Here is a 15083-nt window from a genome sequence, read left to right on the forward strand (position 1 = left end):
ATACTTTATTTAGTAAAAGAAATTACAACAATTATAACTCTCAAAACAATGACACAACAATAACAATAGCCTTTTTTATTTTTTTTATTTGGCTTTCTTATTTTTTGCACTCACTTCACTACATAACAATTAAGCTCATCACTCTTTTATATATAATAAAATGCCTGGATTTTTCTTTTTTCTTTTTGTCAAAGTACAACAACTCTCTTTAATACATTGTCTCTTTTCTTGCAAACATTTAGCCTCATTTTTTAATTAGTTGGATTTGGCCCGTGCTTCCAAATGTTCATAGCTCTCTCCACTTCCTTTTTATTTTTTTTCTATGGTCTTCTGTCAACTATAACTTCTTGTCTCCTCCATCACTTTTTTGTCTTCCTAATTAAAGAATATGGTCCTCTCATTTTTCTTCCTTAACTTTCTTATTTTATTTATTTATTATTTTATTTTAAATAATTAAGTTTATTTGTTATTTTAACATGCCCCATAAACTTAATTTTTCGTGACTCCCAGTTGATCTCTCAATTGACTGAACACATCGTATTTCAATAGCTTTGTAAAAATATCTGCAATCTGATCTTCCGTCTTCACATACTTTAGTGTCACCTCATTTTGCTCAATGCACTCCCGAATAAAATGATACCTCGTATTAATATGCTTACTTCGATCATGAAACATTGGATTTTTCGCTAATGCCAATGCAGATTTATTATCGATAAAAATCTTCGTCAGATCATTTTGAGTCATCTGAAATTCTTCTAGCAATTTCCGAAACCAAATCGCATGAGACACACATGAGGTTGCAGCAACATATTCAGCTTCGCAGGTTGACAACGTCACAATTGCCTGCTTCTTCGAACTCCATGTAAATGCAGTATCACCCAGAAAAAATACAAAACCAGTTGTACTTTTTCGGTCATCATTATCACCCACCCAATCACTATCACAGAATCCAACTAATTTGAAATCATCAGTTTTTGAATAAAGTAACCCCAAATTAGTTGTACCTTTCACGTAACGGATAATTCTTTTTGTTGCGTTCCAATGTGACACCGTTGGGGATTCCATGTATCGACTTACTAAGCCGACTGCATAGAGAATATCCAGTCTCGTACATGTCAAGTATCTAAGACTTCCAACCAAGCTTCATAATAATGCCGGGTTGACTCTGTCTCCACCTTCATCTTTTGTCAACTTGATTCCACATTCGACTGATGTGCTGACGGAATTGCAATTTTCCATCTTGAACTTCTTTAAGATCTCCTTTGTAAAACCACTTTGAGAAATAAAAATTCCATCGTCATTTTGCTTCACTTCAATGCCAAGATAATATGTCATTAGACCAATGTCAATCATCTCGAACTCACGAGTCATAGTCTGCTTGAACTCTTCAAACATTTTTGGATTACTCCTTGTAAAAATGAGATCATCTACATACAAACAAACAAGTAGCATATATCCATTTTTTACCTTTGCATACAAGGCATATTCATGTGGGCATTTGATAAAACTATTTTCTTGAAAATATTTGTCAATGCGGTTGTTCTAGGCTCGTGCTGCTTGCTTGAGACCGTAAAGTGCCTTTTTCAATTTTAGTACTTTATTTTCTTGACCTTTTACAACATACCTAGGTGGTTGCTCGATATAAATTTCCTCTTCCAAATATCCATTCAGAAATGCAGATTTCACGTCCATTTGATGGATTCTCCACCCGTGTTGGGCAGCTATAGAAATTACCAGTCTGATACTCTCCATTATAGCAACAGGAGCAAAAACTTCATTGTAGCTAATTCCGGGTCGTTGACTAAACCCTTTCGTCACCAATCTTGCTTTGTGTCGGACAATTTCATCGTTTGCATCTTTCTTTGCTTTGAACACCCAATTAACTCCAATGGGTTTTTGACCGACCAGAAGTGATGTCAGCTCCCATGTTTTATTTTTCTCGATCGAATGAATCTCCTCTTCCATGGCTTTTCTCCATTTTTCATCTTTCATTGCTTCTTCTGGATCTGTTGGTTCATCATTAACAAAATGACAATAAAGAGTTAATTCATCATTGAGATTTCTTGTTACATTATAGAGATCTTCAATAGGTATGAATTTTTGAGTCTTTCTGGGCGAATGTTCATCTGAACAGTCTTCATCATTTGAGGATGAACTCGAACTCGAACTGGATGAGCTTACTGATGACGAATTGGTTGCTGGTGTTGTGGTTGTGGCTGGTTCTTCCTGATCATTGTCTTCACCCATGAAAGGATACAAACTGTAGTTGTTTCTTTTTCATCAGTCCAGACCCAAACTGCTTCTTCATCAATAGTGACATCTCGACTGATGACGATTTTCTAAGTCTGAGGATCGAACATTTTGTACCCCTTGGAATGTCCTGAATAGCTCACAAACAAGTATTTCTTGCTTATATCATCTAGCTTCTTGCGTTCTTTATCTAGTACATGGACATGAGCAACATTGCCAAAAACATGCAAATAAGAAATATTGGGCTTTATTCCGCTCCATGCTTCTTGTGGAGTTTGATCCCAAACACTGACAGTTGACGATCTGTTCAACAGGTAGACATCACAGTCTACTGATTCGGCCCATAACTCATTTGGCAAATTTTTGCCTTTTAACATGCTCCTCACTATGTTGAGCATCGTTCTGTCCTTTCTTTCGACTACGCCATTTTGTTGAGGTGATCTGGGGATTGAAAGGAAATGACGGATTCCATGCTTTTCACAAAATTGCTTGAAAGAGATGGACATGTATTCACCGTCTTTGTCTGATCTGAGTGCCTTAATAAAATGGCCACTTTCTTTCTCCACTTGGACTGAATTTTTTAAATGTCTTAAAAAATTCTGTTTTTTCCTTCAAAAAATACACCCAAGTTTTTCTACTATAATCATCAATGAAAAGTAGAAAATATTTATTTTTACCCAGGGACTGTGGAGTGATCGGTCCACACACGTCTGTGTGAACTAGCTCAAGCGGCGCCTTTGCTCTTGACATGGACTCCTTTGGAAAACTGGTTCTGAATTGTTTTCCAACAAGACATCCTTCACATAGTTGATGAGGCTGGTAAATATGAGGCAATCTGTTTACCATCTGCTTCTGTTCCAACAGCTTTAGTCCTCCAAAATTGAGATGCCCGTACCGTAGATGCCAAAGCCAGGAGGGACTTTACACACAAGCTTTCAAACATTTGGCCACGTCCGTCTGAATGTTAATTGTGAACATTCTGTTTTTCGCCATGGGTACTCGTGCAATCAACTCCTTTTTATTATTCTACATGAGTAGTTTCTGGTCCACCATGTGAACTTCATAATTTTTCTCCAGTAATTGTCCCAAACTCAAAATCTTACTTTTCATATTAGGAACATAATAAACATTGTCAATAAATTTGTGTGTGTCATTTTTCAACCGAATGAGAATGTTCCTCTACCTTGGAGGTGTTGGGGTTTAGTGTCCTATAGACAATTGTTCTAGGATACAAACTTAATGTAAATGAATTGTTCTTTATATCATTTGTTTTAATGAGATATATGTTTTATAACTATATAAAGGCAATCCCTTTTAAGCACTAAATAAAGTCTAATAAAAGGAAATCCGTAAGTTTGTTTAAAGTGATTATAAAGTGTTCATACAAGCATGAAGTGAGACAAAACTTTATAATAAACTAATAAACTTAAAACCACCCCAAGTCAAGTGATATGTTTAGGATTGATATATCACTGTTGAGACTTGCATGTAACAATGTCTTCTGTCCGACAGAAAGCTGATCTCACAAGCTTCATATATACAGATATCTGGACAGTTACATGGATCCGATGAAAAGTAGTTCATTAGGATTGGGGATCCGATTTGAGATAACAGGATGGGTAGATTCATCCTTGTCACCTGTTCATCTCATTGGTATTAATAGGTATAACTAATCCTCAAACTCAAAGGAATATTAATTGGTATTCTGGATTACGTAATGTGACGCTTTGACTCTGGTGTAACACGATCCTTAACAGAGATGACTCTGGGGTGTGAACAATAGACATTGGGTATCACAGGAAGTGATTGCGGGATCGTTATATATTGGATTGAGCATTTATCACTCCCGATAAATGGGAGATACATCCAAGGATCGCTTGTGAAAGACTCGACTCTAAATCCTTGCAAGGTGATAGCTTAAGACTTGAAATACAAATTTCACTTAACCTATCTATTTGAGTTGACTCGGCCTGTACAAGTAAAATGAACGTCTCGCTATATGTGACTTGACATCATCCATAGTCATAAGATTCAGTTCAAGGATGTAGTTGATAAAGGATCGAATTATACTGTAACTAATACGGAAAGGTTAACGACAGAATCAACATGTCTTCTTATAGCTCTGGGGGAATGATTACGGACTTGCTAATCACATACTCTGTACATCATTCCGTTATGCAAAGATTAAATATAATTCTTTGAAAATTATTTAATAACGTTGCATACGGCTAGATTCAATAAGAACCTAATCGGTCACACATAAGACTTGGAACCTAAAAGAGAGATAGATGTTAATTAATTGATGGAAGCCTAATTGAGCCCAATAAGGCCCATGGACCAAGGGGGGGTCGAAATTCATGTAGATAAAATACATGAATGATTAATTTGATTTTATTAATTCTAATTAGATTAGGATTATGAATTAAATTAATTAAGAGATAAATAAGTTAGGAGTTTTAATTAGATTATAATACTCCTATTATTATCTAATAAGGTTATTATTATTATCCTTAATATATTAGATATATAATGAGATAATAATTAGGAATTCTTCCGAATTGAATTCCTATTCAGTAACCTAATTCTATCTAACTAGGGATTAGATACAAGAGATTATAAATACCCCCCTAGGATTTTCGAAATCCACTAGTGCAAACCCTATTGAGATTTTCGAAATACTCAGTGCAACCGGGAGAGAGAAAATTTCGACACCCCTAGTTCGAAGACGAGATTTTCTACGGCTTCCTTCTGATCAATTGATTTCATCTATTTCTTTTATCCTTGATCTTGTGTTGATTAGTTAGAGGCAATCTACTTTGGTTGCTATTCAACGGTTGATTCTAAATTAATCTTCCCGTGTTTTATTTCGTGTTTGGGAACTCGGAGAAGAGTTGTGGGCACTTCATTAACAACGGTAGATTGATCATCAAAAGGTAATTCTTCTTATCCTTCTTTATATAAAATAACGATTAACGGATCCTAGGGTTAAATGGAAATAGGTTAAAATTTTTATATTTCCGCTACTATACCTTAGCCTAATTTCCAACAGGAGGAATCTCCAAATACAAAATTACCACTGATAGATTTATCGAGCTCCACGAACATCTTCTTGTCACCACACATATGGTTACTCGCTGCATTGTCAAGGTACCATATGTTATTTTCATGACTTTCTTCTCCTTAATAGGTAAGTAACACCGTGCCTGTTACTTCCTCTTCATGGATGTTGTTAGCTGCCTCCTCTACCTCCTTAGGTGGACTCCAACATTCCACCGCGTAGTGACCGTACTTAGAGCAATTGTAACATTGAATGTTGGATTTGTCGCGTCCTTTATTTGGCCTCCAGTTTCCTCTTCCTTGACCGCATCCTCGACCTCTTCCTCTACTTATGGTGAATTGGGTGCTTCTGTCATTGTTCTTCTTGCCGTTTTCATTTCTGCCTTGACTTCTGCCACGTTCTCGTTCTCTACCATTTCCTCGTCGACCTCTTCTGTGTCCTCTGTCGGACTGACTACTTTCGCCATTTTTAAACACATCCTTCGTTGCTAAGACTTGTTTTGCGGAATCTTCTCTTCGTTTCTCAAACCGCTCCTCACGTGCTTGTAATGACCCTACAACTTCATTAACAGACATTTCGCTGATGTCTCTGGACTCCTCCATAGCCACCACTACGTAATCAAATTTTGGTAGTAATGATCGCATAATTGTTTCAACAATTCTGGACTCTTCAATTTTTTCTCCATACTGCCGCATCTGATTTACGACAGATTTTACTCGGGATGGGTAGTCACTAATGGCCTCCGTCTTTTTCATCCTCATCATCTCAAATTCTCCTCTCAGCATCTGCAAACGAACTTTTTTAACTTTCTCCTCCCCTTGAAGAGAAACTCGTAGGATTTCCTACGCTTGTTTGGCGGTGGTAGCTTGGGTACTTTCTCGAACATTAATTCATCCAAACCTTAATGCATGAGAGTAAGCGCCTTTTGATCGCTTTTGCGATTTTTCTGCAGAGTATCTTTTTCTGTCTGTGGCAACACAACCTCGTTGGTTGGGACTACGTAACCCTTTTCAACAATGTCCCAGACATCGTGACATCCGAGTACTGCCTTCATTCAAATACACCAACTTGAATAATTGGTTTTGGTGAGTTGAGGTATTGATAAGGAAGTTTGAGACCATCAGACATTTCTATAGGGTCTTTCGAACACTTGGTTTTGAGACAATATAATTATTTTTGCGGAAAAGCTGACTCTCGTAACGTGGCTTTGATACCATTTATATATTACAACATTTATTTAGTAAAAGAAATTACAATATAAAAACTGAAAATTCTTTATTTAGTAATAGAAATTACAATATTTATAACTCTCAAAACAATGACACGAGAATAACAATAGCCTTTTTTATTTTTTTGTTGGCTTTCTTATTTTTTGGACTCACTTCACTACCTAACAATTAAGCTCATCACTTTTCTATATATAATAAAAAGCCTGCTTTTTTTTCTTTTTGTTAAAGTACAACAACTCTCTTTAATACATTTTCTCTTTTCTTGCAAACATTTAGCCTCCTTTAATTAGCTGAATTTGGCCCGTGATTCCAAATGTTCATAGCTCTCTCCACTTCCTTTTTATTTTTTCTATGGTCTTTGCGAACTACAACTTCTTGTCCCCTCCATCACCTTTTTGTCTTCCTAATTAAAGAATATGGTCCTCTCATTTTTCTTACTTGACTTTCTTATTTTATTTTAAATAATTAAGTTTATTTATTATTTTAATAGGTTATTTTTTCATTTTTTTGTTTTGAATTATATTTTTACTTAGTTCATTTTTTTCCCGTTTATCTTTTTCACCCATCACGTTAATAGGTTATTCTTTATCTTTTTCACTCTCCAGTTCATATCCACACAAACACAATACATACACATCTCATTCTCCATCGTTAATCTGTTCAACTCGCCATGGACCCGTTGTCTCACTCACAAAAAAAAAAATAGAATTCTTTATTTTTATTTTTATTTAATAATGGTTAGAAAATGAAATAAAAGGTTAACCGATTAGTGGTTAACTGAATTTAGTGAACTAGTGTTTGTTAGTATTTTTAGAAAATCGATCAAATGGTTAACCGACCGAATTAACGTTAATGTACTGGTTAATCGACCGAATTAACGTTAATGTACTGGTAGTGATCATGAGGAGTAAAAAATATAGTTACAATAAACATGTTCGATTTTTACAAATTATTGACACACTCACAATCCAAAAACTCCCTAAAAAAGTTGGGGGCAGCTGGAATTTTCAGCATTATACAAGAAAAACTATATACATTTGCTGTTGATGATCGTGACCAATGGACCAGCCTCAGACTCATAGCTAGCTCAGTAAAACAAAACATCAATTAGACATGCAATGCAATTGTTAGCATAATATTAATAACCTATGGTAAAAAAACGATACACTATATACTTACTTTAAATAATAATAAGGTTCATCCTGGGATTTGTGTGATTAAACATTTGAATTGTTGCTAGACGACTTGATCATCATCTTGTTGCAGCAGGAGAGGAACCTTTTCATCGGAAGAATCGGACTTTTCCACATCATTAATTGGTTTTTGATCTTGTTTGGTTTGTCCCCACATCACAGTATAATATCCCATTCCACATATTACTGTTCCTATCACACTGCACATTTACACCACAATTATTATATGTATAACTAAGTCTAAATTGAATGAAATAAAAGTCATAGTTTAAATTAATTTGATGAGAAGTGTTACGTACCTGCCATAGTGAAGACTATTTGCAAAGAAGGTGATGCCAAAAAAACAAGCCCAAAAAATCCTAAAAGGCTGGAAGAGAGGCACATAAAAAGGTCCCCTTTTTCTCCCAAAACATATTTGAACACTGCTACGAACTACACTTCCAAAGATAGCCTATATATATTTCCCCAGAAGAACAAGTCTGAGTTAGTGACTGTAATTAATTAAATAATAAATAATATATATATGAACTCACTTACAGTGAAAAGAATGAGAAGTAGATCCATATTAAAGTGAAGTTTCCAGGCATCGAAGTCGTCTCTGAGTAGAATGAAAGAGAAGATTGCAGATTGAATAGTCCCAGCAAAGCTATAAAAGCATGCTACTTTCATTACTTGGAGTTGGGGATATTCTTTCATGGTTCCTAACTGATCAAGCGTGCATTACCAAATTAAACATTAATTAATCATTTTATGTTAGCTCATTAGTTGGATAATCAAATATAAGAAGAAGATAGTGATTTAAATGTACCTGAATAATGTTCCAAACAGAAACACAGAGAAAAGAAGCAGCAAGTAAAAAACAGCCAAGTAGCCAATGGTCTGGCGTTGAGTAAAATACAAAAAGGTGCTGCTTGTGATAAAGTTTAGAAAAAGAAGAAGAGGAATCATTTCGAACAAAGGGGCCTTTGTAAAACGCTACTAAAAATGCACCCACCATTGATATCAAGCTTCCTATCACTTTCGATTGGAAACTTGATCTTCTCCACTTTAACTCCGTCTTCCTGATCACATACATGCATCTTAATTAACCTATTTAATATTTTTATAGAAAAGAAAAGACTGACTAGTGTAAATTATATAAATCCAAAAACTAATAAATTAATTACCTTTTATTTTATTTATTTACAGTTTGGGAATTAATTATGGAAGGGGTAGATATATGATCTTATTTTATAATTTGGAGAGACAAGATAAGGAACTTTGTTATCTCAAAGATTATTTAAGGAAACTCAATTTACCAGTATATATATAAAGTCATTTCCTCGTATTATTTCTTAATCATTCAATCACCTCTATAAGAAAAATTAGCACGTGCATAATTCAGTGAAGTTACAATGCTTTTATTATTAAAAAAGGTATACTATACGCCATCATACAGAATCTAGAATTAGAATTAGCAGTAGTACTAAAACCGATCATGAAATTTAGTTCATCTGTTGTTATATATATTTTGTTTTTCGTTAAGAAGTAATAAATATTTGGTTTGATGAAAAAAAGGAAAGAAGGTGAGAAAAAAGAACCTGAGAAAGATGGAAAGAAAGAAGGAAAAAGAAGGGATCAAGAGGCCCATTGCACATACAACTATCGGCGAACTGTAGTTTAGTCCCAAAAATGCTAGATTCTGTGACAAAGCAACCCTACAACCAAAACATACATACAGTTGTACAAACATATGATGCCATGCCTGTGCATGGAAGATAAGTAGAAAATGGAATGGAGGATATGATAAAAAAAAAAGGTTGGGTAAGAAACAAACCCAGTAAAACCCAAGAAGCAGAAACGCAAGAAAAGAGGAAAGGTGAAGAGAGATTGTTCTACCCTGCAAACATAAATCACAACATATAACATATAAGAATTTTTCTATAGTGAAAACGAGAAGAAAACCAGTTAGGGAGAGAGGAAGTATAGGGACCTTTCATGTCTATGAAAAAAGAAGGAAAAAGGGAAGAGAAAGAGAGTAGAAAGAGCATTAGTATAGACAACAAACACAAAAGGACTCATTCCTCCAGACATAGCAGTCTTAGCAAGTATAGTAAGTCCAATGGTGCAACCTTCCATTATCACCATTATTACAAATGGCAATGCATCTCCCATCTTTGAACTTATCATCACACCCACCATTTTCTCTTCTACCTTCAAAATAACACATGTATCTAATTCTAATAATAATAATCCTTCACTTTCTGATATTTATGGTGAAACCAAAAGGTGACATCAACACAAAGAAAAGATAGGTACCCTTTCATAAGATGGTGAAGCTGCTTAATAGAGAAAAAGCTACTCGAATATGCCTCTAAACTATCAATAAAGGTGATACTAGGGACGTGGCTTAGATATTCTTTTGTTTATTATTTTGGGATTATTTTGTCGCTGAGTTACTAATTCTACTTACTTTAATCAACTTATGGCCATGAGCCTCCATGTTTTCGTGGTGGACGTTGCCAATGGCCCTACTACTTAAATAGTGTACTCTGTTTTATAATTAATTGATAGGTCCACCTACTTCAATAAAACAATCCACAACGACCCAACCCACAACCTAAATCATATTAACTGTATCTTTTTCTCTTCAGACAGAATCTTATGCATGCTTTTTGTATATTTGAATCAAGATTCTTCACACTCCACTATCTGCTGCAAAATTGAAGCAGCCACCCACAGTGAAATTGCTACTTTGCCAATGTGGGATAAAAGGTTAATTTACACAATCAGTTAGCTTCACCCAAATAATTTCAACTACTTCACAAATTGATAGTTAAATTAATTCAAAATAATATCCTCTACAATTCCATTATATAAGTCATTGATTCTAGTAAAGTTTTAGTTCAGTTTTTTCGTCCGAACATTAAATTTTCTGTCTCGGTTTAATAAATTAATTGAGGTAAGAAATCAACTTCTTGTATTTCTCATTAGGGCTAAAACAATAACTAACTATTACATTTATACTTAAATGTTAGGTGTGTCAATCAAGTAAACTTAATGGGTAAGGAAAAATAAAGACAAGTGTCCTAACTATAGCCATTGATCACAATGATTATGATGGATGGTGGTGATGATCTTGTGGAGAGTTTGAGTGTGGTTGATCCCATGATAAGCTGATGAAGCTCTTCTAGAATCTACTGTTGTGGTGAAAAGACGGAACTGCCTCCTAGCCTTTGTGCAAAGACTAAAGAGCCCTTTGAACAATCAATGAGATGTTGTCGTGTTGTACTTAATAGCATTGGTATTTGATTAATCTATGGATCCCCTTTTCTTCTTCTTGGACTCTGAGTATCGAAAGGAAAACGAAGAGACTCTCTTCTTCTCCAAAGCTTGTTCGACCCTCTCTCTTTCTCTATAACAAAAGCTTCTTCTGTTTCCATTTTTATTACTGTAAGATCCTCCCTCAAACTAGACTTGATAGGGATTCTTCAAACCGAGTTTGTCAATGAGAAAACAAAGGTGCGGTGAATGTTGGGCCTTCGTGAACAAGTCTGCGAGTTGAAGAGCTGAGGAGATCGACATGAGATGAATAAGGCCAGCCTGACACGTTCTCGAATCACATGACAGTCAATGTCTATGTGTTTCGTGCGTTCGTGGAAGACTAAGCTTTGAGCTATGTGCATGGCCGACGTGTTGTCGCAGAAGAGAAGAGATGCCGTAGGCGGCGGTTGGTGTAGATCCTAGAGGAGACTAGTGAGCCAGTGAAGCTCGCACGATGTAGACGCCATAGCCCTGTACTCTACTTCTGAGGAGGAATGGGAAACAATGTTCCGTTTCTTTGATCGCCAAGAGATGATGGTTGAGCCAAGGAAAACTGCGTAGCCGGTGACGGACTTACGAGTTTCTGGGCAAGTTGCCCAATCAGAGTCCGAGAAGGCCTGGAGTTGCAGATCGTTGCATGCAGAGAAGAAAAGGCCCAGACCAATCGTCCCTTTGAGGTAACGTAGCACTCTGTGTACCCTATTTTGATCATATGTGTTTGGTTGGGTAAGGCGTTCGGAGAGTTGATTTATGATATACGAAATGTCCGGTCTTGTGTGGGTGATGTATAATAACTTGCCTATTAATTGTCTGTAAGGTGTGATGTTTGGGAGTGATTTTATGTTTGGGCTAGGTTTGTGGTTTGGTAATGCGGGTGAGGAAGCTGGTTTGCTGTTTAGAAAATCCGTTTCTTGTAGCAACTCTAATAAATATTTTCTTTGTGACATGTGGAGCCTGTGCCTGTTTCGTGCAAACTCAAAGCCAAGGAAGTAATGAAGGTGTCACACCCGACCCTAGACGACCTCAATCGGCATCGGACGTGAAATAGAAAGATCACAATCAATACTTAGGAGTCTCCAAATTATCCAAATATACTTTTCAAGTATTCCTCTTAGATATATATTCTAAATAAATCAATATCCTTACTACATTAGTCATTCAAGAACCTCAACATATTTACCAACTTCATTACATTACAATTGAAATACTAAGGTTCTAATAATAATTCTAACAATAAGTAACAACTTCCAATCCTCGCCTAATCGGTCGGTAATCTTCTCTATACTTGTACTTTCTCACCTAAAAACATTGAAAAATTTAAAAACGTGAGACAGAAATCTCAGTAAGAAACTATCAGCTATCAAAACCCAACTTTACTTAACATAGCTACATATATACATTTGTAAAGGGATTTAATCAAAACCTTATAAAATATACTCAACTTAAGATTATAAGATAGTCATCAAAACCTTATAAAATATTCTCAAAACTTAAGTTCATAAAATAAAATTTGTGTATGTGTATCCATCCTCGAATTCCACCCGTGTAGATCATAACATCAATCATAACAATATCGAGATATCTCATTTATATCTCGTCCCTTGCCTAACAGTTAGGACTACCAGCTGTGCACTTTAGCCATACCACCATTAGATATGGTCTTACAAATACAACTCCTACCCCGGGCAATCCTAGATGGACAAAACCATTTTATCTTTTGAAATATCACAACTCATAAAAATCATATTTGGATTTCAATCCAAAATACATTGAAACCAAAAACATATATGTATATATGGAAATCAACCAAATCAAGCCTTAAATCAACATAATCAAGTAAAATCTGAAATTCACATAGAAGCATAGTTAATAGCTTCATTTGAACCATAATTTTACAATAAAAAGCAAAATCGTGAAAAACCCCAATTTTACAAAATTACTGCATAACCTTAAAATATCAATTTCTGAAACTTCTTTGATTATATATATATCTATATACATAAAACTCAAAATATAGTTGATAGTTACTTACCTTGGTCACTAATTGAAGAAAACACATCCGTTCAATTCGTCTCTAAATTTTGTCTAAGACATTTTCCTCCAAACACTGCCGAAACTCAAAAAATCTTCGGTTAGGACTTACATCTTTACCTAAGGATGCTATGTTTTAAATTTCGAGTGATTCGAACGGTCGAATCTCCGTAAATCAAAGAAACGATGGAGAAACGATTCAGAGAAAATTGATAAATCTAAAAAGATTAGAAAAGGAAAAGAAAAGAAAAATATAAAAACAAAGATAATAATCACCGCAAGATTTTGAGATATAGATATCTCAAATATGGAAAAGATCAGGTTTGGTCCTCCATCTGTTTATAATCTTTTAAAATTTCTCTAAACTTTTAATTTACATATAAAACCATCAAATTAACTCAAAACTTTTCCTATAGCACCAAATAAAAATCACCCACCTAATAATTATAAGGGTAAATTAAAAAAAAAACCCTTGTGGTTTGATGTTGTTCCAAAAAAACCTTGTGGTTTGTTATTACAAAAAAAAGGACTGTGGTTTGCGCCGTTACTCGAAAAACGGAAATGGACTTAACACCGTTAATTTGCTGACGTGGCACAGGGGTAGAGTTGGAAATTCGAATTTTTTTTTATTTTTTTTATTTTTTTACTCTCTCCTCTTCTTCTCATTCCTCCTTCTCCTTCTTCTCCTCCTCCTTCTTCTCCTCCTTCTTCTTCATTCTTCCTTATTCTTCTTCCCCCTCCTTCTTCTTCTTCCTCCTCCTTCTCCTTCTACCTTTTTTTAAGTTTCGGAAATTTCCAGATTTCTGGAAAATTTTCAGAAATCTGCCGTCGGAAATCTGGAAAATTTCCAGATTTCTGGAAATTTTCCAGAAATCTGGAAATTTCCAAAATCTGGATCCCAGATTTCAGAAATTTCCAGATTTCTTCGGAAATCGGAAATTAAAAAAAAGAATGGAAGAAAAAAAAAAGAAGGAGGAGGAAGAAGAGGAGGAGAGGAAGAAGAAGGAAGAAGGAGGGGGAAGAAGAAGAAGGAAGAAGAAGGAGGAGGAGAAGGAGAAGGATGAAGAAGAAGGAAGAATGAGGAGGAGAAGGAGGAAGGAGAAGAAGAGGAGAGAGAAAAAATAAAAAATAAAAAAAATAAAAAAAATTCGAATTTCCAACTCTACCCCTGTGCCACGTCAGCAAATTAACACCGTTAAGCCCATTTCCGTTTTTCGGGGTAACGGCGCAAACCACAGTCCTTTTTTTTGTAATAACAAACCACAAAGGTTTTTTTGGAACAAAATCAAACCACAGAGGTTTTTTTTGGAATTTACCCTAATTATAATATATATTACTATCAATGTATAAATTCTAGAAATTTAGACACGGACATGACAATTCTCCCCACCTTAAAAAATTTCGTCCATGAAATTCATATTCTCTAATCTATTTTAATTTCTTTCCGAAACCATTTCAAGATTACGAAGTTATTTTAAATTATCAAGATTCATCATAATCATCATAAGACCACAAATTTTAATGTTTCCTTTCATTAACTTCATCATTTCTCCATAAACTTCATCATTTATCCATATCCACATCACTGTAACAATCATTTATACATAACTCTTAGTAACTCTCAATTTCAACCTAGTTAAATCCATCACCATAATCCATAATAAAACTTCAATTATCATGTATTCAATTTTATATCATATGATATACTTTATATTCATATCTTCCTATCATTAAACCAAATCTCACTTTAATAGATGTAAATCACAATTGATTCCATCAATTGCATATATATCAAATATGTTTCACCTATCTCCAAGTTCTATAGACTTCAAAAAAATATCACTTTTAAACCGCTAATATGTATGATATTATATTTTTCTTAAACTTCAAATAATTCGAATAATGATTTGCATTAATATATAATCTTATTTCATCATAATAACAATATTTATATCTATAATTTTTCACTCCAATCATGATGAATATAAACTCAAAGTCATCATCATCAATCAAATATAA

At 34.7% G+C, this 15083-nt stretch overlaps 1 protein-coding gene across 1 annotated transcript; it reads right to left on the minus strand.

Annotated features, from left to right (window-relative positions):
• Positions 1–7438: 7438 nt before the first annotated feature.
• On the minus strand, positions 7439–10034 carry LOC136220421 (WAT1-related protein At1g70260). The gene is made up of 8 exons (XM_066008241.1): positions 9703–10034; positions 9547–9609; positions 9311–9427; positions 8539–8791; positions 8268–8435; positions 8030–8181; positions 7717–7930; positions 7439–7619 (listed from the first exon to the last, which is right to left on the minus strand). Exons 1-7 carry the CDS (start codon positions 9909–9911, stop codon positions 7774–7776), a joined length of 1119 nt encoding a protein of 372 aa, XP_065864313.1. The 5' UTR covers positions 9912–10034; the 3' UTR covers positions 7439–7619; positions 7717–7773.
• Between the last annotated feature and the right edge of the window lie 5049 nt (positions 10035–15083).

This window comes from Euphorbia lathyris, chromosome 2 (assembly GCF_963576675.1).
Source record: "Euphorbia lathyris chromosome 2, ddEupLath1.1, whole genome shotgun sequence".
NCBI lineage: Eukaryota > Viridiplantae > Streptophyta > Magnoliopsida > Malpighiales > Euphorbiaceae > Euphorbia > Euphorbia lathyris.